The following is a 27,179-nucleotide window of genomic DNA, read 5'->3' as shown; positions in this document are numbered from 1 at the left end:
GGGTAATCAAGGTACATAATGTATAACGTGCTCCGATGTCCTACGCTGTGCGACAAGAAAACGTTCCAACGAATTTTACTCCATTGTGCCTGAAGTGTCCGAGAGACTAAACTGGCAGCTATCGATGTAAACAATTTTTCAACGGAGAAAGGCCGCGACTGTTAAGTGGCAACATTTCAGGACGCGGTCATGCGAAAGGAGAGTCACTTGAGCGCGCTAGGTGTTGGCACCGACACATTTTCCATCCCGCATCGCTCTTTCATTTGTCCCATCGCGACGGAAGTGTTTGCGTGAGAACGTTTCTCCTGAGCGCGCATTATATTTGTTAAGTAACCAACACCGCTTCACGCGACAGTAGCCCCCACCACGTCCTCAAATAGTTCCGGAATTTCTTCGACTAAATAAATTCAATTACACCGGGCAAAGTCTGGATAAGTAAATATCTTTGGACGAGAAGTTCTATCTCGCGCCGTGGATCATTGATCCTCTCAAATAGTTCCTGAATTTCCCGACTAAATAAATTCAATTACACCGGGCAAAGTGTGGATAAATAATTATCTTTGGACGAGAAAGTTTCATCTCGCACCGTGGATCATTGATCCTCAAATACTTCCTGAATTTGTCGACTAAATAAATTCAATTACACCGGGCGAAGTCTGGATAAATAAATATCTTTGGACGAGAAAGTTCCATCTCGCGCCGTGGATCATTGATCCTCAAATAGTTCCTGAATTTGTCGACTAAATAAATTCAATTACACCGGGCGAAGTCTGGATAAGTAAATATCTTTGGACGAGAAGTACTATCTTGCGTCGTGGATCATTGATCCTCAAGTAGTTCCTGAATTTCTCGACTAAATAAATTCAATTACACCGGGCAAAGTCTGGATAAATAATTATCTTTGGACGAGAAAGTTTCATCTTGCGCCGTGGATCATTGATCCTCAAATAGTTCCTGAATTTGTCGACTAAATAAATTCAATTACACCGGGCGAAGTCTGGATAAATAAATATCTTTGGACGAGAAGTTCCATCTTGCGTCGTGGATCATTGATCCAGGATCATCGGTTGAAATAACACAGCGTATTGGGTCTCCGGGGTACATGACATTCGCTGACAAAGAGCTCGATGCAGACTTTGCCAGCCGACTTCCATTCGATGTTTCCCCGATGCTTTCTCACCGGTCAACCAAGATGATTATTTACCCGTCTTAGTGATTACACCTTGGTCTGCTGCGGCCGGGAAACCTCTAAATAAACTGACAGGCCCCGAAGAATTCCGACACGGGCAGCCTTTATACTGCGATTACCACTCAAATCACCGTGAAATTCCCGTGAAATGCGTTTCATTGTGCCGCGAAACTGCAGGTAAAATTTAGATGTTCTTGTTACCCGAGAAACTTTCCTCTTCCCGCCGGGCCGGGCCGGGCTAAAACGGACCGAGACCCACTTCGTGAATGGGCTTCGCTGTTTAGTCGTTTCCTTTTTTTTTTGACCGAGATCCACTGCGCTAATTTCCTGTTAGTATTTTTAAGGAAGATTTTTAACACGTGGACTGGTATATGAGTGACGTAATTTGTTTCCATCTTTAAAAATTAATTATTAAAATGGGGCGTGTCAAAAATTTTGCAGTTCCTTGACAATTTGAAGCAACTTTTTCCTTTGCGAAATTTTTCTCCGCGGCTTCGTTACCGAGTTATTAAACGAAAATCACGGACCAATCACAGCGCGACTACTAGCGGTGCGCGTCAGCTGACAGCCGCGCTGTGATTGGTCCGTGTTTTTCGCTGATAATTTCTGAACTAGACCGTGGAGAAAAATTTCGCAAACGGAAAAGTTGCTTGAAATCACCTCCACCACCATTTTAGCCAGTGGCGGGTTTAACAGTAAGCGTGGGGTCCCGGGATATCATAGGGCCCCGAATTTCGCTACATGCATTTTTTTTACAAAATTTTTCATTACTTTTCATTTTTGTTGATAAGTTTATCAGAGTTTTCTTGCAACTTCTATTTCTAACTTGAGTTTGAGGGCCCCAACATTTTTACCGCTTGGAGCCTCCGCTTAACTTAAGCCGCCACTGATTTGAGCTATTCAGAAGTTAGTTTTTGAAACGATATACTTTGGTTTTACGAAATTTTGTCGCATGCAGTCGAAAAGGATAAGGTAATGATTGCCAAGTTCGCATTTCCATTTACGAACCGTAACATTTTATTTACATACTTTTGAAGTTTTTCTATGTACAATCCGACACGCGTTGTCGCCACGATAATATCGTTCACGCATAGTCAAACTAAACATCGTGGAGTCGTATTTCCAATTTGTACAAGCGGCGATCTCCCTCAATCGTCTCCCAGTTTCTTTAAACACCTTACTCGATCACCGTACACTCTAATCAGACACGCCTAATTACTTCTACTTCACGGACATCGGAATTTCATATCTCGTATAGTTTTATATTGCCACGAATGCGACTAAAAAGAAAGTACTTTGAGTAAACGATACAACTATTCATACCCTAACCTCTAAAATCAATCTGTTCTTCGCGACACCTGTTTTATTTGTTTAAGTACAACAATCTTTTCCTCGAGTACAACGGAAAACTGTTGGAATGTTTAATTAGCCACCTATTTAATTATTGCGATTCGTCGTACCTCGTACGACATTACACGATCGTACAAAAGTAATGGACGTGTGACTTTCTTGTCGCTTCGATATACATATAATCTACCATCTTTTTTGTGATATGTTTCCATCACAGTTAAGTCTTACGTAGCGTACATCCAACCGAGACTGGAATTAATAATATCAATAACTTATTCATAATAAGTTTCGGCTCGAAACCACTAAAACTTCGTATAGCTACTTCCCACCATTTTCCTACTGTTACTCACTCAGAGTCGCTAGATGAGGGGAGGGATCAGTCACGTGACACTGTGACACGTGTGATACGCGTGGAGCGTACCGTAGTAGAGAGGGAAGGTGGAGTGGGGGAAGAAGTCCGGCGATTTTGGTGTACTCCCCTCTCCAATCATGTGTTATCCATTCCAGCCCAGATCGATTGGATCATACGCTTCCTCTCTTCCCCCCCCCTCTCAATCTATTTCGTCCACTACGCGAGCTTAAACTTACAGATAACTATCACTTTTGCACATGATTATACAACCCCGTTTCGATACCTCGAGTCTCCGCCGATACCCTAAAATTGCGAGCACGCACCAGTTCGAGATGGGACAGTGAAATATCCCGTTTCACAGGACCCCACGAACTGCGACGACGTACTCGATAACCTCTCTAAACAATTTCCACGCGAATAATCCCGACTATGTACACACTGTGTTGCGAGCACGATCTCCAACAGTGAACTATGCATCGATTATAAAAATTAAAAGGCTCTTCTAAAATTTGTATTCTACCGACCCCACCCGACGAATCAATGAACATCTCGCGCGAGACGCCCAAGCGTTACCATCAATCTTCGTCATCCTCCCACGTTCCTGAACGTTTCAATTGGGACACCTCGATGCGTCCAGTTAGCATCGAGAGCTTGGTGGTTCAGGCCGCTTTGTACATGTCGCAGATGATCCTCTCGATGGGGATCACGCCGATGGTCCTTCTGAAGAACAGCTCCTCGATGGCGTTGGCGGACACCGAGCGAAGCGACGGCAGCAGCAACAACAATTTCCCGAACCTCAGGGCTCCGAAAGAAGCTCTGCTCAGTCTCTGGCCAAGTGCCAGTTGAGCCCCGTCCCTTAATCTAGCGATAGCGGCAGCGTCCCGGAGCCTACTGCCGGTGCTGGGTGACGTAGATCCGTTGCTGCTCCTGCTGCTGGGTAGGGGCTCGCTGTCCAAGCCAGCCTTGAAGAGCACGATAGCCCGGATGCAGGCGAATTCGTGTTGGTCGAGATTCATCCCGTGGAAACCGGCCAGGGTCTCTCTGAACCGATTCACCTCAACGGATAGGCTCAAGCCTTGGGGACCCGGCGGAAGGAGGGCAGTGGGGTCCAGCGTTGGCAGAATCTGCGCGGCAGCCAGCAGGAACAATTCCCTCCACGAAGACTCCAAAAGGGTCAATTGATCTTCCATGGCCAGGTTCGTCCCGGCAGCCAGATCTCGGGCCCAATGAACGTTTAGGAAGAGCAGCCTGGCTGCCTGCTCGCAGATGGACTCCGCGGTTATTGCCGGGATCAATGGCACGGACGGCAGACCAGCAACGCTACCCGGAATCTGCGGGATGATTAAACATTAGACACTGGTGGTTATTATAAGAGACAAGAACTGGAGTGGCACCCCGGAGCCGGAGGACAAACTATCGCGAAGAGATGCGAATAGCAGGTCAACGATAGTTGTACATAGTCTCCGGCTCGAGTAATGGAGGACAAGGGACCTCAACAGGGGCCCCTGGGCGGTGGGGTTTTAGTGGGTATGCCTTTGCCTCTTGTTTTTCTCAGGCAAGGTGTGCCCCACACTACCCCCCGACCGTCGCGCCGCACAGTGGGCACTTTCGACCAAACTCGATTCAAAATCAAAAAAACTTTCGATAACAATGAGGTAGAGCGATGAAATTTTTTTTAGATCAAAGCTGAAACTTGGCAGATTATGGGAAAAATAGCGAGATTATGGTACGAACGGTTTTTAACTTTGAGAAAACTCGTTAAACTTTCATAATTTCAAGAAAATGTAGTTTCTCCGTTACCACGCGCGGAAAAAATTCTTTTTTAACATGCTATATGTATATCATTTCCCGTAGATTTTTTCACGCTGACTTCAAATCTGGTCTCAAAATTTGTCTACGACCTCAGGATTCTACGGGAAATGATGTATGGCATGTTTAAAAAAAATTTCTTCCGCGCGTGGTATTGGAAAATCCACAACTTTCTTCAAATTGTGCAAGTTTAACGAATTTTCTCAAGGTTAAAAAACGTTCGTATCACAATCTCCATAATTATTTCATATTCTGCAAAGTTTCAGCTTTCATTTTAAAAAAATTTCATCGCTCTATCTCATTTCTATCGGAAGTTCTTTTATTTTGACACAGAATTCATCGGTTTTACCCACTGTGCTTCGCAATGGTGCAGACGATTTTTATTTCGCGTAAAAATCCGCAGTCTAGTTAACAAACATTAGAGAGACCCCAGGAGACTGCTGGCTAATTGGGTGTCGTAGCAACACGTTGAATAGGAGTATGGGAGGTGCGTACCTTCGACATGGCGATGCTGTTGCAATAGATGGGGTGCGGAAGGGGATGATGAGGAGCCGGCGCTGCGACGGTAACTCTTGTGTCGGTCGGCGGTTTAGGTAAAGCCAGATCCAAAGCCGCCGCTGTCGATGGGGGCACCATGTTGCTCATCATCTCGGGCTCCTTAAAGTACAAAGCCATCTGCCTGCGCAGAGTCGAGTTCCGTGGACCGCGCTCGTGTTGCACAGCTGTGGAAAATCAGCGAAAATTCGCGTTAGAAACATCACCAACGTAATATCGTCGGATTGAGTTATCTTGGATTGTGTTCTCGGACTCACCATCCTTGTTCATTCCAGCCTGAATGCACTTGGCCAGGCGACACGCTCGACATTGATTCCGATGCGTCTTGTCGACCATGCATCCCCCCTCGGACTTCGCTTTGCAGACGTAATGACGATTTTTTCGTATCGATCTCTTGAAGAAGCCGGCACATCCGTCACACGCGAATATACCGTAGTGCTTCCCCGAGGAATGGTCCCGGCATACCTTGCAGGGTATGTCGTAGAGAATACGACCTGAAACAGAGAAGGGGAACATAGGTTAGCCGAGCAAATTAGGGGCAATGGGTTCGTCTTTTCGTGGATATTTTCATTCGAACTGGGGTGGGACGTTTGACAGTTCACGAGTTGATCTCTGCTGATGTGTTCCGGCCCGTTCGGATACCCTTTTTCCTCCGGACAAAGACTCCGGGGAGCAAAGTTGGGCCGCGCGAATATCTCGAACTGTGCGCGCCGCATTGTTGGTCTGCGAGTCGACGAGCCGGCGTGAAATCGCGAAGAAAACGTCGTTTAATCCGAAGAATGCCGGTATTTTGGATCGGGAACCCGTTTACCAGCGAAAACACGGGTCCCATGAATGACCGGGGCTGAATGAATGGATCGATTTGTCGCCAAGTTTCGAAGGACCTCCTAGACGTACGCGCCTTCTATGTATACCTGTTTCCCGATGGTCTGCGTGGCCCTACGTGGGACACGGCAAGGGTGTGGTGCATCTATGTATAATGGGGGTACGAACTCGTTGTCGCGAGCTCCGCCTACGCCATTGAACCCGTCGAGGCTGGTGAATGGGATTGAATGGACCGGATGTGGCTGCTGCATTCACCAGCCCTTAAGTGAGCAGCCCGAAACACGACACTTTGCGTCTCGTATCGCCTGATCTCTCTTGATCGGTTCCCTCGGCTCCCTTTATCTTACTTAACGTGGATCTTATTATGAGAGGAGATTAAACGTTTTCGAACTGCCCCCACGGTTGCTTGTTTCTTTTCACCCACGAACACGACCCACATGGAAAAAAAGGAGTTTATCCGCCGCGGTGATCGGGGAAACAGTTTCTGGGAATATTTGCCGAGAGATAAGAACAGATTCTGTTTGGACGATCTGGCGTTCAGTTGCTTTCTGGCGGCCGCTTTCGTCCGCCGGCTCCTCTTGTTTGCGCCGCATTGCTTAGCGACGACGTTTCGAGCACACGTGGTGCACACGATTAGCCACAGTTGCCTCGGGATCTTCCTGTTCGCAAACTGTTCGCTTGCTACTTACAAGCGAAGTACCCCAAGTGCCCGACTTCGATTTTTTGATAATCTTTTGCGAGACGATGGTACATGGATCCCTAATGATGTCTGCAAAATATTAGGTGTAGTTACTCAATAGTTTGAAAGATATAAACAATTAAACTTTCATACCTTGTTGATATACCACGATTTGCAGCTCAAGTTTTCAAAGCCGTGAAAGTTCAATTGTTCATATCTTTGAAACTATTGAGTAACTACACCTAATATTTTGCAGACGTCATTAGGGATCCATATACCATCGTCCCACAAAAAATTATCAAAATCGGGAGTCGCACACTTGGGGGACCACCCTTGTTAGTTAAGTGGTAGAGGGGTGTTGTTTACAGAATATTTTGATCACATTGGTGTTTACTTTGATGAGTAAGTTCGTTTAGAATAGCAGTTGAATTTGTTTAATGTTAATGTTAAGTGAGTTAACTGTTAGGGAGACTTTTACTCCCTAAGGCATTTGTGTAAATCATTTTCCATATTATTTCGATAATAGCTCGTCGACTATTTAGGACGTATGAAGGTCAATACAATATTTTTACTCGGATGCTCTGTTGGCTTAAGATACAAATGTGATTCCGTTAAAAATAATGAAGGTCTCCTTGACATCTTCGGGACGCCACAAACAAAGCAAGTATACAAAGCAAGTATGTGATGGGCCATTTAAATTCCATGATCTACAATTTTCATAAATTGTTTAAAAATCGAACATTTCATATGCAACAACCTAATACTTTCGGGTCAGACGCGAGTTCGACTTGGTCCCATCACCGTGGAGTCGGATATTGAAATGAATAGAGACAACCTGTTGATTGCGCGCTACATTCGGATTGATTCTGTTGATAATTTGTATTCGGTACTCTCGAAGAGATCGAAATCCTAACGAAGCAGACCTCAAGAGGCAGCGGGAAGTTTTCGGTGCAATACCAGCGAAAGCGTGCGCAAAATGCGAATCGCAGCGTATGCTTACTATTGCAACGGGCAGCAATAACAGGGTTGCGCCCTTGTATAGAGTCGGGGGACCCTTCGCTGCGAGCATGAAGGGAGACTACGAGAGACTACAAGTGCGCAGAATACACTGACAACAACTTTTTCACGGAATCATCGAAATTATACGGTAACTTCGTTTGACGATGACGTAATGAAGATGGCGTTCAATATTGACGTCGAGCATCAATTCTATTTCGTGGATCCTGTTTGATTAACCTACCACTGCCGGCCAAATCGACAGTTTTATATTTTCCATTTCATAATGATTGAAATTATGAAGTTGCTTACGTGGAAATTGATTCGATAAAGTTCTGTATTCAAGCACATATTGTTGTAAAAATTGCAGGAAATCTAAATAAATAGAGCCTCGTCAGTTTTGCAAACATGTTAATCGCTTTTAGTGCTCTGTAGGTTTAGTGTTAACAAACAAACAATGAAAATAAATGTACAGTGAAACAAAAATGTGCTAGATCTGTTTTTCAATCTTTTTTTTGTGACGTCATCGACCTTGAAGAGCGTAGAAAAGGACAACACGTGTAAACACGGACTCCCAGCATGCCTTGGACTCTCACGTTCGTCTTCTGTTTACATTTTTTAGGCCGAGATGAGATCACATCGGCCGACGCTACACACGATTTTAAAGGGATTTTCAAAAAATGAAAAATTCTTTCTGTTCATATAAACAGCTTAACATCACGAGAATACGTCCTGGAAGAATTGGACTGGAATTTTGGAAATTAACAGAGCCCGTTGCATGTTTTTAACCCTTTAAATGTGGGTACTTTTAGCATAAGTATATACATTCTAATTTTAAATTGTATTACTGAAATGATATTCTATTTTGAAAGATTTTTTTTTGTTGTATTAGGTTGGCAACTAAATTCGCGACCTTTTGTTTCGTAATTCTTTTATTGTATCATTATAGCCTCATTCAGTGACCATTAATCGAATTTTGCGATTAATTTGATATAAAATACTCCTGCTTAAATATAAATGACTTGTTTGAGAAAATGTGGAGGTCCCGAACTTAGTTGCCAACCTAATATTTATTTTATTTTTATTCTAGTGTTTTTTAGTATTTTATTTTAGTTACTTATTTTATATTAGCAGAAATTAGCATGTTGTTTATAAACCACATCCGCAGTTAAGGGTTCAGCGACTTATTTTGAATTGAATAAGAATTATATAATTCATTTCGATAAGAGAGAAAAATGTGACTATGGATAATATTTTGAGCAAGTTGCTTAAGGGTGTGGATCCCCAGTTGACCTTGACGACTTTTCGATGGTCACGCCAAAAACGAAAGAGCGGCCGCTAGTAGAACCTAAGTAATAACATTTTCGTCCAGTAGGGGAGCTGGGTACATTGTCTGCCGTCACTGCATCAGTAAGGGTGCGTTCCGTTTCACGCTTCAAGCGCATACACTGTATAGTGTAGTATAAGAGTAGTACGGATCGCAAGGGTTCGGTAGCTGACAAACCATTTCTCTATTATATACATTTGGAACCACTACGTAGTCTCAATCGCTAGATAAAAGATCAATCTAATGCGTATGGTGTCTAAGATGGCCAACTTTTGCGTTTTCGAGGCATAATTTTAATTATTCGGCAGCAAGATGTCTGTACCGCGCGGCGCACTTACACACTCACCGCTCGGGCAGCGTGTACGTGTGCCTAGGCGGATCGCAAGGGTCCGGTTCTAGTAAAAGTACGTCTCGCTAATGCACATTTGGAGCCCCTACGTAGTCTCAATCGCTAGATAAAAGATCAATCTATTGCACATGGTGTCTAAGTTGGCCTAATTTTGCGTTTTCGAAGCGTAATTTTCAATCTTCGGCAGCAAGATGTCTGTACCGCGCGGCGCACTTACACACTCGCCGCTCGGGCAGCGTGTACGTGTGCCTAGCCGGATCGCAAGGGTTCGGTAACTGACAAACCATTTCTCTATTATACACATTTGGAACCACTACGTAGTCTCAATCGCTAGATAAAAGATCAATCTATTGCGCACGGTGTCTAAGATGGTCTACTTTTGCGTTTTCGAAGCGTAGTTTTCATTATTCGGCAGCAATATGTCTATTCGGGAGGCTCTGCAAGCAGGCTTGACTTTGACCAGCCGTACCGCGCGGCGCACTCACACAGTAACCGCTCGGGCAGCGTGTACGTGTGTCTAGGCGGATCGCAAGGTTTCGGGAAGCTTCAAATCATTTTTCGTCCTTCGCCGCCTCCTGCACTAGGTACCTATACTATATCTATATCTATACCATGCAATACCTTCCTATACCTTGTATAGCATAGAGCACTAGGGTCGTTACGGGGAGCTATGGGGAACAATGCTGGCATTGCCGACAACTACTGCAAACCATTTCTCGTCCTCCGCTGCATCCTCCGCCGTATCTTGGGGTATCATGGGGCCTCGCCGTCTGACGACGTAGGAGGAAAATCAAATAATTTCAATTTTCGTCCGGCGTAGGACGAAACAGCGTTCACTTCAAATAATTGTCATGTCGCCAATTTTGAAGTATCCGTATTTTTAAAAACGGGGCCGTAAAGAGGACACTTGGGGCTATATTATCATAATTTTTTTTTTCAATTTTCTGGCGGTATGATAGCAATGCGCCTGTTTAAAAAACAATTGCAAAATAAACTATGAAAACAAATATTTTTTCAACTGAAATCATTTTTATTAAATACTCTTATGGTTACACTATGATATAATTTAATGAAAAACTTGTGACTTTGGGTATTCGGATAGTTTTTTCATATTTTCTTAGTTTTAAAAATCTTAATATTAATAAATGTGGATTCGAAATAATCGTTTATCTCGCACTTTCTAAAACCATTGTGACCTTATTTGTGGAAAAGTAACATAAAGTCGCAAATTTTTGGATTATAACCAAATAAAAATCGGTGGCACCATAGGGTCTTAATAATATGTATACAAAAAAAATTAATGATTAGCTTTGCATTTTTTATAATTTAAAGTAATGTACTCACCGCACTGAGTAATATCTACACTATGAAACTTTCGAAAATCAAGGAGTGCATATACGCAAAAACAACAAAGAAATGAGACAAAATTTTTTCCTTCAAATGTATGTCACAGTTCTTTCCAATGTCAGTGTTTGGGTTAGGTTCTATTACAATCTATGATCGATGCATTAATACTGTAATGTATTTCAATACACATAGATTTTTAAAAATGACATAATAAACGAATTATTGCCATGTTTTGGGGATTTTGCACCACTGTACGACGTACGATAGCGTAGCGGCTGTAAAACATTGGGCATGCAAATGGTCGGGTCATTATTGGGCGATCGACAGCGAAGCTATTTTCCAGAAAGCTGTTTTTAACGCGTCCTACTCATAATGTTTTACTGTAAAGTACTTTTTAATTTAAAACAAGTCAACACGTCATGTCCGATAAAGTGTCGACTTCCAGCTCAATAGTAATGACCTGTCATAAACCTCTCCATAGAGAACAGCCTCGGGAACGGCACATAAACAAATCGAGCCTATCATTGCTAGGTCTGCCTATCTGCCACCACAGCCGCGCCCGTAGTCCCAATGTTTTGACTTCGACGCTGCACGCTACATGGTATGTGTGGCCGCTGTAGCCAATATTTCGTCGACAGCCGAAAATGCGTGTGAAACGAGGTCTGCCTCCTCCGCTCTGATCCAATCGGCCGCTCATTCGTTCCTAGAGACACGTCACCGTAGTCCTGCCTGGGACGCTTCTTCTCACGCTCGCATCAATACAATGTCACCAGTTCGGACCCATACGAGATGGCGCCTTGCCACCCCGACAATCGCGTAGTAGTGGGCGGTAACGGTGTAATATCTTAACCCACTCAGAGTTTTGCTAATTCAATTACAGAATTGAATTACATTGTATTTCAATTATATAGTAATTCGGGCATTGTATTGGACTACTTGTTGGACATAAACAAATTGAAAATGTTTTTTCACTACATGGAAGGTGTCCCATCTCTACTTGGCCAAAAGTGTCTTCCAAGTGGAAGACAGATAAAAGAGTCACTGCACATGGTGTGCGGGTTTGACGGGAAACCCCAAGATGATTAGCTGCAGCCCATAACTGACCGTGGAGGTCTGCAAGGTTTATAGCACATAATTGCTATTGAGGTATAGGGAGATGTCCGAGTTTTTCTTCGTAGCTCCGACAATAAAGTAATAACGAAGTAAATGGATTTAAGAGAGGTTTTCTCTCAAAAATTGCAATTTGAATTTTTTTGTTTACGATTGATCTATGTAAATCGCAGTTTCTTCTAATTGTTTTAATTTTTAATTATTTTCGAGTATCCATACTTCCATGAGAGTTAATCTACATACATATACATATACAATTAGTGCACATGAATCTTTCCATGCGAGATAAGACTACTGTTTCGAATTTTGTTCAAATTTGAATATGTTGCAGTCTTTAGCAAAATATAGACGTATCTCGAAGAATTCTTTGAAATCTTGAAAACTGTTGGTTTTACGGACATGTAATATGAGTTGTGTGTCACAAGTTTTTCATTAAATTATAACGGCTAAACTAGCAAATTGATGAAACTTAGTTTTGGTTACTCATAGTGAAACCATCAGAGTATTTAATAAAAATTATTTCAGTTCAGAAAATATTTGTTTTCATAGTTTATTTTGCAATTGTTTTAAACAGGTGCATTGCTATGAAAGCACCAGAAAATAAAAAAAATAAAAATAATGATAATATAGCCCCAAGTGTCCTCTTTACGGCCCCGTTTTTAAAAATACGGATACTTCAAAATTGGCGACATGAAAATTATTTGAAGTGAACGCTGCACCGAAATATTGTATGGTGCAAGGGCCGTCCTGTCGGTTGATGCAGGACGAAACTAGAAGGGCCTCTCACAGACGGGCCTACCTGGGCCTACCCACACATTTGAAATGTCTGCCAGACGGCTCTGACGTCACCATGTCTGTCGGTCGTAGGATGCACTGTAGGCGCACCCTTAGTATTTACTGCAACATTTAAAAGAAAATTAATGATACTAAAAATAACATAAGAGGCCTAGTTGGGACCAGGGATTGAAAACTGTTATGATATCGGTTCCGATTCTCGAAACAGTTATGAAGAATCGAAATGGTGTTGTAACTGTTACACCACGAGAATATCGGTTCTGGCTTACATATGTAAAAATCGGATAAGGTAACGGTTTTGGAGAACCGATATTATTTCGGTTTTATAATTGTTAATTTTCGGTTCTGGATGTCGATTCCCGATTTCGGTTCTGTATTCTGTATTGTGTTCGGCCTTATACATATGTATATTCATTATTCAAGTAGTTCTTTATTGTTATTCATAATTTAATAATTTTTAAATTAGTAAATTTTTATAATTTGTCTCTACATGCATTATTTGAATTATCATCTGAATAACAATTTATTGTTGAAACAATAGTTTAAAGAAATCAATTTTCATAATGTATAGTTTGTTTCTATATTCATTGTTTAAATTACCATTTACATAATAATGTTTATTTAAACAATTGTTTTAACAACAAATTATTATTGGAATAATAATTCAATTAATGCATGTAGAGACAAATTATAAAAATTTATTCATTTAAAAATTGTTTAAATTATGAATAACAATAAAGAACTACTTGAATAATGAATATATAAGGCCGAACACAATACATAATACAGACCGGAAACCAGGAACCGACATCCAGAACCGAAATTTAACAATTATAAAACCGAAATAATATCGGTTCTCCAAAACCATTACCGTAATCGATATTTACATATGTAAGCCAGAACCGATATACTCGTAACAGTTACAACACCATTTAGATTCTTCATAACTGTTTCGAGAACCGGAACCGATATCATAACAGTGTTCAATCCCAGGTCCCAACTAGGTATCCTATGTTATTTTCATTATCATTAATTTTTATTATATGTTGCAGAAAATACTAAGGAGACAGGCACTGAAGGAAGTCTTCAAAGGGTTGATAGGACGCGGGGCAGCGCGCGGCGCGACGGAGGCCGAAGAGGCGGCCCGTATAATTTTTACTTTTACAATAAATTATAATAAATTATAAATTATAAAATGTGCACTTTGCATTCCCCGGAGATTCACCGGCGCGCGTACAAACCATATATATATATTTAAATATACTATTAATAAATAAATCAATTTTTATAATGTATTTGTTATTCAATGATCCTATGAATACATAAATATCTTAATTTCATCTTTGAATTTTTATTTAAAAACGCTACGAACTTTCGTTCCAATCTAATAATTAATTGTTAAAATAATTGCTTGAATTTTTATAATGTATAGAATAATAATAACAATTTATAATGCGGCGGAAGATACGGCGGAGGATGCAGCGGAGGACGAGAAATGGTTTGCAGCAGTTGTCGGCAACGCCAGCATTGTTCAACCAGTGTTCGTGCTTCCCGCGCGTCTCGCTCCCCGTAACGACCCTTATAGTGCTCTATGATATACCAGGTATAGGAAGGTATTACATGGCATAGATATAGATATAGTATACCTAGTGCAGGAGGCGGCGAAGAACGAAAAATGATTTGAAGCTTCCCGAAACCTGGCGATCCGCCTAGACACACGTACACGCTGCCCGAGCGGTTACTGTGTGAGTGCGCCGCGCGGTATGGCTGGTCAAAGTCAAGCCTGCTTGCAGAGCCTCCCGAACAGACATCTTGCTGCCGAATAATTAAAATTATGCCTCGAAAACGCAAAAGTAGACCATCTTAGACACCGTGCGCAATAGATTGATCTTTTATCTAGCGATTGAGACTACGTAGTGGTTCCAAATGTGTATAATAGAGAAATGGTTTGTCAGTTACCGAACCCTTGCGATCCGGCTAGGCACACGTACACGCTGCCCGAGCGGCGAGTGTGTAAGTGCGCCGCGCGGTACAGACATCTTGCTGCCGAAGATTGAAAATTACGCTTCGAAAACGCAAAATTAGTCCAACTTAGACACCATGTGCAATAGATTGATCTTTTATCTAGCGATTGAGACTACGTAGGGGCTCCAAATGTGCATTAGCGAGACGTACTTTTACTAGAACCGGACCCTTGCGATCCGCCTAGGCACACGTACACGCTGCCCGAGTGACGAGTGTGTGAGTGCGCCGCGCGGTACAGACATCTTGATGCCGAATAATTAAAATTATGCCTCGGAAACGCAAAAGTTGGCCATCTTAGACACCATACGCATTAGATTGATCTTTTATCTAGCGATTGAGACTACGTAGTGGTTCCAAATGTGTATAATAGAGAAATGGTTTGTCAGTTACACACTGACGCTGCATCATCGTGAGCCGTATAGTGACGTCACGTTTACGTATGAAGCCCAACTTACCGGGAACATGCTTTTTCTCGTCCACTGTTTTACCGATACAGCAGAATCAGATGTTAGCGCCCCGTAACGAAAAATGCCGGACCTATACTTGGATCCTAAACCTCCGTTTAGGGGTATGTTTCCGTACTTTACAAAGTGTGTGTTTAAACACGTATGGTTTAACATAATAAACGTTGCATTGGCATTGTATGTGACCTCAAAACTTCTGTTGCTGTTTGATTTTTCTATAAGAACCCTAAATTTCTCGATATTTAAGAAAATGTATGTGTCTCGACAGTGGCAGCACTGTCGCGCCGCCCAATTTTTGTCGAACTCCGCTACATGCTGCCGAATAATGAAAATTACGCCTCGAAAACGCAAAAGTAGGCCATTTTAGACAGCAACGGCAATTGGTGGGTCTTTTATCTATCGATTGTGACTACGTAGAGGCTCCAAATGTGCATTAGCGAGACGTACTTTGTAAAGTACGAAACCCTTGCAATCCTCGTGTACATATACAGTGTCTAGCGGTGTGTTAGGGTGCCACCACACTCTCGCTCAAGCCGGACCCACACCCTTAAGCAGTGTCGCCACGTGACGCGTCACGTGACCGGATAGAGTGGGGAGACAAGTCTGAATCTGGCGGCACTGTGTATAAAAAAATTTTACATAAAATTTTTTGCCTCTGATCCGCTATAAATATTCAGCGAATTCTAAATATTAATACTAATAAACATATTCAGAGTAAAAATAAATTTCTATTCCACTTCGGTTTGTTGTAATCATAGTTGGGCAAAAATTTTATTCAAATAAAAATTTCGAATAAAGTGGGTTTAAAACCGACTTGGAAAAAAGCCACTTTGTTCGACATTTTTATTTAAATAAAATATTTGCCCAAGTCCGGTTGTAATTCAGGTAGGAAATTTGTATTTTGATTGAACATAAAAAAACCACGAAGAAAAAATAAATGTCTATTGCACTCCAGGATGTAGCAAGTAGAAAATTTTTATTTTGCATGAAGATCTGTCTGTGAACCCATGACCTCTAATTTTCTCCGCCCCGAAGCAAGAACTTTAGAGAAGGTTCGACCACTTCGGATATAATAATGCGAAAGCGAAGATCGCCGGCCAGGAAAGAGGCGTAGACGTAGGAACGCGGGGTTCCCGGAGGCGAATCACGCGATGCGATTTCTGCGAGCGAATAATGTTGCATTCGAGCGGCGTGGCTCGCGAGTCATCGTTTTCCTGCCGTTTTCCTTTCCGACGGCTTGTCAATCATTCAACGGAAGTTTTACAGTGATCGAACTTGTCCCCTCGGCCGGAACAAAAAAAAAGAAACGGAGAAAGTCAGAGGGAGGAATAGAAAATTGATAAATGCGCGCAAGTGCACGCTTGCTTGCGATTAGTCACACGCATGTCGCGTGCTCGAACTTGAACTCGGTGAAAGGGGCTCTGCAAAACGGACTCGCTTCCTCTGTACTTTCTTTTTCCCTGTTCGATTCGTTGCTTTCCCCGGGTTCTTTCAATCGAGCTAGCTGTCCCGTTCAAATTGATTCACGTTAATTGGTCATCGAGAATTTAAAACGACCTTGCGAATCGTACATTGTCCCGAAAATGTACTACCTTGGGAGGGGCGACTCTCAAAGTCATTTGAAACAATTGTTGTCTTTACGAAAATGTTCCCGGTGACTTCATTCAGGACTTATCAACGAAAAACGCGGACCAATCACTGCGCGGCTCTGAGCCGACGGACTGCGGCTCGGCCAATGCCCACGCTGCGCTTAATGGGAGCCGCGCTGTTATTGGACCGTGATTTTAGGTAATAACTCCTGAACAAAGCCGCGGAGAAGATTCTCGCAAAGGAAAAAAGTTGCTTCAAATAACGTCAGCTATCGTCCCTGTTAAAGGGGGAATTCTCCTTTCCAGAATAATGCAAATTACGTAAACGTAAAAGTACGACTTTCGAGGGGGACCAGTCCCACTTCGATTTTGATCATCTTTTGTGAGACGATGGTATATGCATTCGTAATGAGGTCTGCAAAATATTAGGTGTAGTTACTCAATAGTTTTAAAGATATGAACAATTGAATCCTTCGAAAACTTGAGCAAATCATGGTATATCAACAAGGTATGGAAATTTAATTGTTTATATCTTTGAAACTATTGAGTAACTACACCTAATATTTTGCAGACATCATTAGGGATCTGTATACCATCGTCTCACAAAAAATTATCAAAATCGAAGACAGACAATTGGGGTCCTTCCCTTGTCAGAGTTGGGCAAAAATTTTTATTTGAATACAATTTTTGTCCAACTCTGCGTTTTTAAACGATCTTTTGTCTAGTGCTCTTGCAATAGAAAGGAGAACAGCCTAGGGCTGTAACTTTCCTTCGAAAGTCGAAGATTTCGAAGGAAAGTTACAGTCCTACTGAATACGTGAGTTTTGTCAAGCGCCAAGCCTGTCTTGCCTTTCTTTTCATTTAATCCGCGATATCCGATTTCACCGAATTTAATAAAACTCATTAAAATTTTGTTTGCAAAGTATTATTTTTTAAGTACATTCGTGATATGATCCGGAAATTTATTAATAGAATGCACTCTTTTAAATTTAATTTAAGTACGAAAAATCAAAACGGAAAGTTCAGTGTCAGTCACCGGTGACTGAAAGTTAATATTTTTATTTATCAAAAATCGTGACATGGTATGGTACTCATAAGTTACAACTTCATACGTTTCGAAGACTTTGAAATTTCGAGCACTTGGAAGACTTCGAAGCTTCGGAAAAGTTACAGCCCTAGAACAGCCCCTTTACGCACAACACTTCCCGGACACCCTGTATAAAGTTGAAAGTATACCCGCGTCGGAAAGATGATCGCGAAATTATAGAAATGCGATACGGGATATTTTCGGTTGTTCTTTTGACATGTTGGGATTACAGGCTATCGGTGGTCGGCACCCTGGAATTACGACGGCAGGAGGGTTGATTTCGGCGTGAATTCGACCGGATGTGATTCACTCCTGCTGAACGGACAGTTGTATTCGGCGCATCTTTTCATGAAAATCTTATTAGCCGTGTAATTTTGATGACACAGGTCCGCCACGATAAAATAGACGGACAAAAAAGTTCGACGCAATTACAGATGCCGCAAGGGTGAAAAAGGGTGAGCGCGCGCGTTTGTCGACGGATAGAAAGTTCCAGCGTAACTTTCAGTCTGCGAAAGTTCTCCCCAATAGTCGGGGGGCAACTTCTCGCGTGCAATCGTCGTTTTAATTTATTGAATCGACACAACCCCTTGACGTCTCCTATTGTCTCGGTCTGCACAGTAATTCTTAACCTAGCCCACTTCACCGAACGATTTCTCGCGCGTCGAATCAGCTGGAACTTGCGTTGGCAACGATAAATAAGTGTAGGGATGCAAAACCGTTAAACGCGATCGACGGTTATGATGTCCTGAGAGAAACGCATCGCGTTTTTGCCAAGAAGGACAATTGCGGATCGCCGAAATAATAACATCTGACAGGTGAATGCCCTAGCGAGCGTGTGCGAAAGAGTGAGTGCGTGAATGTGTGTGAGAGAGAGAGAAAGCGACGAAGTGCGACAACCGCGAACTCCATACGTAAGCCGATTCGCACGTATGTGTTTTGACGATCGGCCTACATATGCAAGATAGGTCGCGGCCGCGAGATAGAGAAAAAACAGCGAGCATTGCGAGTCGAGAGTTTCATAGAGAGAGAGAGAGTTGAGAGTGGAGAGTTTAGCGAGTGAGAGACAGTGAAAGTGGCTGAGCAGCAAATCTGTGTAATCAAACAATTAAAATATATATATATATATATATATCCTAACAGGTAAAACTCGTCCAAATCCCTAAATAAGAAATATTTAAAAATTCCCTGCCTCTCGGGTCGATTTTTTCGTCACGCTAATTCCGAGGGGACGCACAATGAAACTTTATGTGGAGGAGATAAGCAGTGTTTAAACAGGCCTGGGATAATCTTCCTTAAAACTACCCGCGACAAAAATACCTGAGGAATCTCGGGATTAAACGGCCTCTGCTGCTGGCGACATAAAGGTGAAAGTTTCTCTCTCCTTGCACTTTGAAAAGATTATGCACTAGCCTGCGAAATTAACCTTCTCTCTGTGCACTGCTATAGCAATTGTATCATATACATTTTTCGAGCAAAATGTTAAGAAAAATATGCCTCCATAGGTGTTTGTGAAAAATTCAGTTGATTTTTTAAAGACAAGTATAAATACAATACTTAAAAAATTTAAACGTATCGCGGATAGCATTCCTAGAAAAACTATGGAAATTTTCCATTTGTTATTTTTTTTATTCCGATTTTATCAGCTTGGGCTGCAGTAAAACTTCGAAAATTGCTGATATTCATTGTGTTATAACTTCATGAAAAAACGTCGTAGAAGATTCGATCCGGGCTCATTTTGAAGCTTCATCTTTCTACTTTCGAATCCCTTTAGTCGTTCTTCTCGGTAAAATTTTTCCACAGTACGTAACGGGTAAGAGAATGAACATACTTTTCTCCCGAGAATTTCGCAAATTCAAGCCTTCGTGCAGACCGTGAAAATTTTTCTCCACGAACGAGCCTATCACAGATTTAAAGATTGGACTCTCAGCTTTAAAATGAGCATTCGGTGATCGCTGTACGATTTTTTTAAGCCGAGTTATTGATGACGAGTCATTTAAACTTTTTCTCATTTTCTCTTTTTGTTCTTTTCTGACGAGGAAAACGAATACCAGAGGTTTCGACAGTGGAAGGTTCAAGCTTCGAAATGAGCCCAGAACGGATATTCTACGATGTTTTTTCGTGAAGTTACGACACACTTTTGACAAAACAAAAATTGACGATTTAATGTAGACGATATCATCATTGGTACGTCATCATTCGACTGCGGATCTTGATGCAAAATAAAAATGTTCTGCATTGATTATGGACAGCAGGAGTAAAATAAAAATTGATTTCATCCCTCAATGATTTTGTTTCATTAAAAACTACAACACTAAAAGCTACAACGTTCTTAAACTTTTCTAATCTGTTATTGTTTAATATTTCACCCAATCAATTTCTTCATAAATGAATAAAGATCCGAAGTCTAGTCATCATCCATCAGGTGGTACGCTGATCGTTAGCATGGGAATTTCGCGGCATGTGTCGACGACCAGAAGCTACATCATAGTTCGCGTAATGCGTGCGTGGGTATAGTACGTGCATTCATCCGTCATCTGTTTGCCCCGTAGCGCGGCGTGGGTCGCGCATCGTGCATCGCGGGCTGCCGTTCGGGGGGTTGTGATCCGCCCTCCGGCGGGTGATACGCTCGCGCGCGCGCGATTCTTCTCTCTGCTTTTTTACCTTTCCACCCGCCCCTCTGTCCATCGCATTCTATTATTACCATGCTCTCGATAATCGCACGCAAACTTTGCTTCAAATTAATTGAAAACAACCGGGAGGCTTCTCTGTGTACCTTCTGGAAACCTAACTTGTACCACATTGTGAGTCAAGTCGATGCAAAAGTCCAAGTAAAAAGTAGTTTATCAAATGAGCTATGAAAAATTATTGCGTCGGAAAGGAAGTTCGTAGCGTTTTCAAATTAAGAATCGAAGATTAAAGTAACGTATTTATTCGTATGTTTATTCAATAACACAAGAAGTTACCTCGAAAATGGCGAAACGTGATAGAACAGAATGGAAAATATGTTATTGAATAAATCTATGAATAAATATCTGAATTTTAGCTTCCAATTTTAATTTACAAACGCTTAGAACTTTCGTTCCAAGGAATTGAAGGAATTTTTAGACACTCTGTATAATGGCCCGAGTTAATATTCGGGCACTCTTAAAAAAGACGAGAACTTTTTAAATATTGGAATATGCGCCTTGGATTTTTTTTTCAAGTTAGAACAATTAGTTTACTGCATGACGTGACAAGAAATTTGGAAAAAATTGCAATTACTTGGAATTACGAATGAAATACTAAAACTGTAACAAATCTAAGGATTCTTGCATCGTTCAATGCCTGTAGTTTTTTCCGGATCAACCGGTTTCGATGAAATTTTCACCGTATACACAACCGACGCAGGTCCACAGAAAAATGTTTTAAACAACAACTTTTTCTCAAAATTTTCCAAAATTTCTTCCCCGCGTGACGTGGCATACTAATTGTTCCAACATCTCCAAAAAATCCAAGTCCCGTTGTTCAATATTAAAAAAGTTCTCGTCTTTTCAAGAGTATGTGGCTAACTTCACGGCAGACGTCCCGATTAGCTGTAAAGTGCTAAGTTACCTCCGTTTAGGGCAACCGATGATGCGAGGTAGGCAGTCCAGGTGGGCCTCGCAACAATCCCCAAATTATCGGGACCAGATGAGAAACGGGGGCGTTGATTTCTCGACGAATGGCCCGGAACTGAACCACCCACGACAACCTGTTAGTGCGGCATGGAGATTCGTAGTAACCGTGCTATGTCCGGGCCATCTGTTCTCATTTTCTCATGGACGAGTGCCACGAGGGACGAGTCATTTAAACGCACTCTGGCCTCCTACCCCTTTAAATGTCGCATATGCTATTTATTTCACACGAGATGAGCCGCGTGATCAGGCGCACCCTTCCCCTAACCTGCTAATTAGCTACGCGACCCTGTTCGCCACCTAATTGATAACGCGGAAGACGGTGTACATTGTTGTGTTTTCACCAATTTCTTTCGTGGGGGTCTCCACGCGTCCCCCGCCTCCAATTTTGAGGTTACAGCAGTGATGCCGGAAATGTACAACATTTCACGCGCATGCGCGACGATTAGACTCAGTATAGTATGATTCTCGATGAAATGGCGTACCTTGAACACACAGCAGAATTCTAAAAAATGTATATAATTTGATTCTGAAGAATGAATGCATAACAAGTGTATTTGTGTATATTTTGTAACTCGTAGGACACGTCCTGGAGTCTTTTTGTCCGGCAGAGATTGTTTCGGTACATTCCAGCCAATATAACTGCTTCAGGGCTCTGCTACCTCATCATAGATACGTTACTGTTTGTCGCGCATGCGCGTGAAATGTTGCGCATTTCTGGCATCACTGGGTTACAGTCGGAAGCTAGTGACTTTCCTCGTTTTTCACAGCGCGACGTACACTTTCCCGAATTCTTCCCGAACATCAAAAGTCAAATTCGCCTTGTTGGCCGAAGGAAAGCCGGGGTTTTTTTATGGTTCTTTCTTTTATGGGACCGAAGGTTCTTTTTATGGTTTTTACGTGAACGTGCGATCACCTGTGCGAGAGGCACAAAGGTAGTTTCGTAGACTGCTGTCCAGGTACGACGAGCTGGATAATAAAAATAAAAAATACACTGCTATCAGCTAGGACACCAGGCTCCGCGGCTGGACAAAAACCTTTACAACTGTGGTTTCAGAGCTAACGAGTACCATAAACGCGGATCCTGTTTTATTGTCGCCCGTCGATGAATGGCTACCGTTATGCACGAAGTCGAAAAATAAACATACCCTCTGTCCTCCGGAAACAATAGAACTGAGCGTTAATCTCTCGGAAAAGGGGATACCTGGGACCCTCGGGGACCGTGATGAAAATTAAAGTCAATCCCTTGCTTTGGGAAACTTTGCCCGTACTGGAAAAAATATATAACACAACGGGCAGAATTGAGTACACCAGGCCTGGCCAACTCAAATGGTTTCACGGGACACTTTGACGACGCGTAACGTTGCAGCATGTAAAATGCTTTTGAAAAATGTAATACAAATACAAACATGAATAAAACTTTACCGTTATACGTCGCACTTGCGCATTATAACAATGACGCATGCAAATTTTTTGTATACATACAACGAAAAACAGAAGTTTCGATAGAAATATAAAATCGGCACGCGGGCCGCGTGTTGGCCAGGCCTGGCGTACGCTATAGCACGCTGCGCTGCAAGTGGAAACATTCGAGTTTCGTCGAACGCGGAGAGACACGAATCCCGGACAGTATAACTCCAAGAGATTCGAGGCTTCAATTATACAGGGTTTCTCGAAAATGTTGTATTTGACTCTTTAACTACGATTGACTTCAATAGACGACGGTACGAAACTTTCGTGAAACACGGCCGTCGTCAATTATCGATTTGATGAATTATGCCGGGAACGAGGGTCTCTTGTATTGACTTTTATTTATTTTATCGAGATTGCGTTGATGAAAACAAGTGCGTAGAGTGTTTACGTTTCGTTCGTTGCGTATCAGGCGCATAATAAACACCGCTTTGTATGCCGGATGTATTTGTTTACATTGTCTTCCTCTCAGCATTTGTACAACTTTTCTTTTTATTTCTCTTGTGCGTTTAGACAGACACATTTGTGAATGTATACCAATAGCTAAAGGGTTAATTGAATGTGGTGATTCCTGAGACTATCTCGAGCAACTTTTTCCTTTGCGACATTTTTCTCTGCCGCTTTTTTCACGAGTTATTAACGAAAAACACGGACCAATCACAGCGTGCCTCTCGTTAAGCGTGGCGTTGGCATATCTCGTTAATGAAGCGGGAGAGAAGATTTTCGCAAAGGAAAAAGTTTATTGAAATGGTCTTGGGAATCACTTTTTCAAGGCAGTACAGTTTTAGGATAATGTATTTATAGGGTCCCATGGAAATCACCGACACAGATATCTCCGACACGGTTTTCGCCGACAACATTTCTCCGACTCCAGATTTGTCCGACAATAGCTTTGGCCGACAACGCCTTTAACCGACAACGAATTTGATCCACAACGACTTGAGACACAGTATGATAATATTGTATGATAATACATATGATAACACTGTATGATAATACATAGTGTGGTCGTCTTAAATTGTTGTGGATCAAATTCGTTGTCGGTTAAAGGCGTTGTCGGCCAAAGCTATTGTCGGACAAATCTGGAGTCGGAGAAATGTTGTCGGCGAAAACCGTGTCGGTGATTTCCATGGGACCCGTATTTATATGATTCGCACTGTTAACTGGGAAAAATCATTTCTCCAGGACTTGGCTTAAAATTGTATGGACAGCGACTCGAAAATAATTGTTCTGGAAAATTATTGTTGTCTAGTAGCTATTGGGTTGGCAAGAATTTTGGGAAAATTTTGAATGAAGCTACCAGAAAGATGGCGAAAGATCATCGAACAAAAATGGAACATATTCTATTTATTAAAGTTCATTGCTAGAATAGCAAAATTAGCTTTTTTATTTCACCTTAAAATACCGAAATTACTTTCTTGTATACCCAATATTATAATAGACTATATTGTACAGTGGACTATACATATACATATTATACAGTGGAAAAAGACTGTGTATGTATCTTCTGTGGCAGTGAGTGTACAGTATTTTTAAATGAATGTCTGTACAACTTATTGTACACGTACTGCACATTTACTGCTACCTAAAATACGTATACATACCATACAGTCTCTTTCATACAATTCCATTGATCAATTTACTATGGTCCCAAACATTTGTACACTGTACCGGAAAGCACAGAATATTTTCACACCGAACCTACATATGTACCATGATCAAATAACCTCAGCCCAGAAATGTAAATAAGTTCGATTCTCTCATTTTTGTAGAACAACGCGTATCAGCTACCTTTAGCGTCCCGGTAGCAGAGTTGGGCAAAAATTTTATTCAACACTACACCTACCGACACCGGTCAAAAGCACCGGTTCCAGGTTTTTTATTTTACAATTAAAAAAATAACAAAACTGGTTTCATAAGAAACTAAATAAAATTAATCTTGTCATTTTCATAAGGGAACATCTGCCAGTTACTTTTAAGGCTCGGTAGGTTTAGTGATAAATATATACATATATAAAGTTTTATTAATTTAAATTAACTAATTTAACTTAAATTGATTGATTTAATATGTTGTTTAATTTGATTTAATTTGATTAATTTAAATGAACTAATTTAATTAGCTTAAACAGATTGATTTTGATTTGTTAAATAAAAATTTTTGCCCAACCCTGCCCGACAGGTTCCACTCTAACCTAAAAGTCAAGGTGGCGCGGGCTACAATCGGCAAGAACAGTTGAACTACGATCCTGACTTCGCGTTCGTTCCGATCGAAGTCACACGGAGTCGAGCTCGTTGTTTACGTTTTTGGAATACTACGAGTGTGAGTATGTGTTAGCGCCGTGTGTATATGTTTGACCCGAAATTCTCTTCCGACTCGATACACTAGACTCGCGTGTAACGTGACCAGAAACCAAGTTGCAGTAAATGTACAATACGAAACATTGCGCAAGACGACTAACTTACAGCCACAGAAGCCAGACACAAAGTAAATAATTTTTTAAACAACTGCTTCTTTGCGTTATATGGAAGTCTACTGTATCGTATGTCAACACTTTGCCCACCTAAAGCCAATTGATAGGATTTTCAAGAAAATTCCTGCACCAAAAGATAGCCTAGAAATTTTTTTCTACATTACAATCTCAAATGAAAGTATTCGATGACGTTATCGAGAGTGAGGTGTTAGTTCACGCTGAAAATTGCTGTCGGAGTGTTTTGCGTTGAAGGTTCGATTAAAAAGTGTTCAGCCATGGATTTCTCAAAATTATGCAACAATCACGGGTAATATGTGAAGATCGTGGACCTTGTTAGTTCACGCTGAAAATTGCTGTCGGAATGTTTTGCGTTGAAGGTTCGATTAAAAAGTGTTCAGCCACGGATTTTTCAAAATTATGCAACAATCACCGGTCAGTAATGTGTTAAGATCGTGGACCTTGTTAGTTCACAATGAAAATTGCTGTCGAAGTGTTTTGTGTTGAAGGTTCGATTAAAAAGCGTTCAGCCGCGGATTTTTCAAAATTATGCAACAATCACCGGTCAGTAATGTGTTAAGATCGTGGACCTTGTTAGTTCACAATGAAAATTGCTGTCGAAGTGTTTTGTGTTGAAGGTTCGATTAAAAAGCGTTCAGCCATGGATTTCCAAAATTATGCAACAATCACGGGTAATATGTGAAGATCGTGGACTTACTCGAGGAGGCTGGCATCTTGGGCTGCGGCACGGGCATGTGGTTGATCTGTGCTTCCGGGTTTTGCATCTTCACTGCACAACACACCACCACTGCTCAATAACTGATGAATCGCGGCTGGACAGCCAAGGAACTTCCAACGACAACGTGGTGTACACTGATGTGTATCACAGATGAAACACAGGGTGGTTCTCGACGTGATCGCGAACAACCGGTATGCGACAACGAAGGACTTCCGCACCTCGACGCCGAAGGACTACTCGAAACGTCTCCCTGCCTCGGTGATGCTCGGGACGAGGGCTAACTTCGCGGCGAAATGTAACTGACAGTCATCGTGGTCGGGACTTCTTGATGGTAAGCACGGCTCCTGATCGGTTTCAAACAGGCCGAGCGACGGCGTCGAGTCGCTTCATTGGCCAACAGGGTCCCTACCCTCGAAAAAGGGCGGTCCTTCCTACGGGAGCTGGTTCGTCCCTGGCTATCCGGGGGTTGAACGTCAGCCGCGACACCGGCGGGGAGAGGTGGCGAACTTTACAGGGTACGGGGACGTCACATATCCCCCACCAGCCACTATCCTCTTCTATTCATCCAGCGACGAGGTGAAAACGGAGGCACTTCCACCCCTTTGCCGTATCCGCACGCCGCGCGCTTCTTTCATCGCCCGATCCTCATCATCCCCCTCCTAATTCCGTGCCGCGCTGACGCGGCAGTCAACGCGATCATCAATGTTCATTTTTCTAGTTTTTGTTAACCCTCTGCAGTGTCGCAGCTAATTTTAACACAAAACCACCGGTCCAAATGATCGGCTCCAGATTTTTTATTTTACACTTATTGAAATAATAGAAATGATTTCGTGAGGAACGGTACAGCAGACGGATTCCAGCTCGCTGATAACTAGGCTGCAGATTTTATGCTTTCATAACAGAAATGGGCACGTACATTTTAAAGAAGTGGACGTGTTATAAATATTCGAGGACATCAAAATGTATTAGTTTCAGCTTAATAGGATAATTAAAAGGAGAAT

General features: G+C 41.9%; 1 protein-coding gene across 1 annotated transcript; it reads right to left on the bottom strand.

Moving 5' to 3' along the window:
- Nucleotides 1-1,844: 1,844 nt before the first annotated feature.
- On the bottom strand, nucleotides 1,845-26,929 carry Tll (nuclear receptor subfamily 2 group E member tailless). Its single transcript, XM_076431916.1, has 4 exons — nucleotides 26,158-26,929; nucleotides 5,513-5,749; nucleotides 5,196-5,422; nucleotides 1,845-4,222 (listed from the first exon to the last, which is right to left on the bottom strand). Exons 1-4 carry the CDS (start codon nucleotides 26,222-26,224, stop codon nucleotides 3,551-3,553), a joined length of 1,203 nt encoding a protein of 400 aa, XP_076288031.1. The 5' UTR covers nucleotides 26,225-26,929; the 3' UTR covers nucleotides 1,845-3,550.
- Between the last annotated feature and the right edge of the window lie 250 nt (nucleotides 26,930-27,179).

This window comes from Lasioglossum baleicum, chromosome 10, assembly GCF_051020765.1.
Source record: "Lasioglossum baleicum chromosome 10, iyLasBale1, whole genome shotgun sequence".
Lineage (NCBI taxonomy): Eukaryota > Metazoa > Arthropoda > Insecta > Hymenoptera > Halictidae > Lasioglossum > Lasioglossum baleicum.
This window is presented reverse-complemented; position numbering and strand designations above follow the sequence as displayed.

Coding starts and splice junctions, on each gene's coding strand:
- Tll (XM_076431916.1), bottom strand. CDS start 26,224: ATGCAAAACCCGGAAGCACAGATCAACCACATGCCCGTGCCGCAGCCC. Junction 5,750..26,157: donor CAAGATGCCAGCCTCCTCGA/GTAAGTCCACGA, acceptor TCTCTGTTTCAG/GTCGTATTCTCTACGACATA. Junction 4,223..5,195: donor ACAGCATCGCCATGTCGAAG/GTACGCACCTCC, acceptor ATCATCCCGCAG/ATTCCGGGTAGCGTTGCTGG.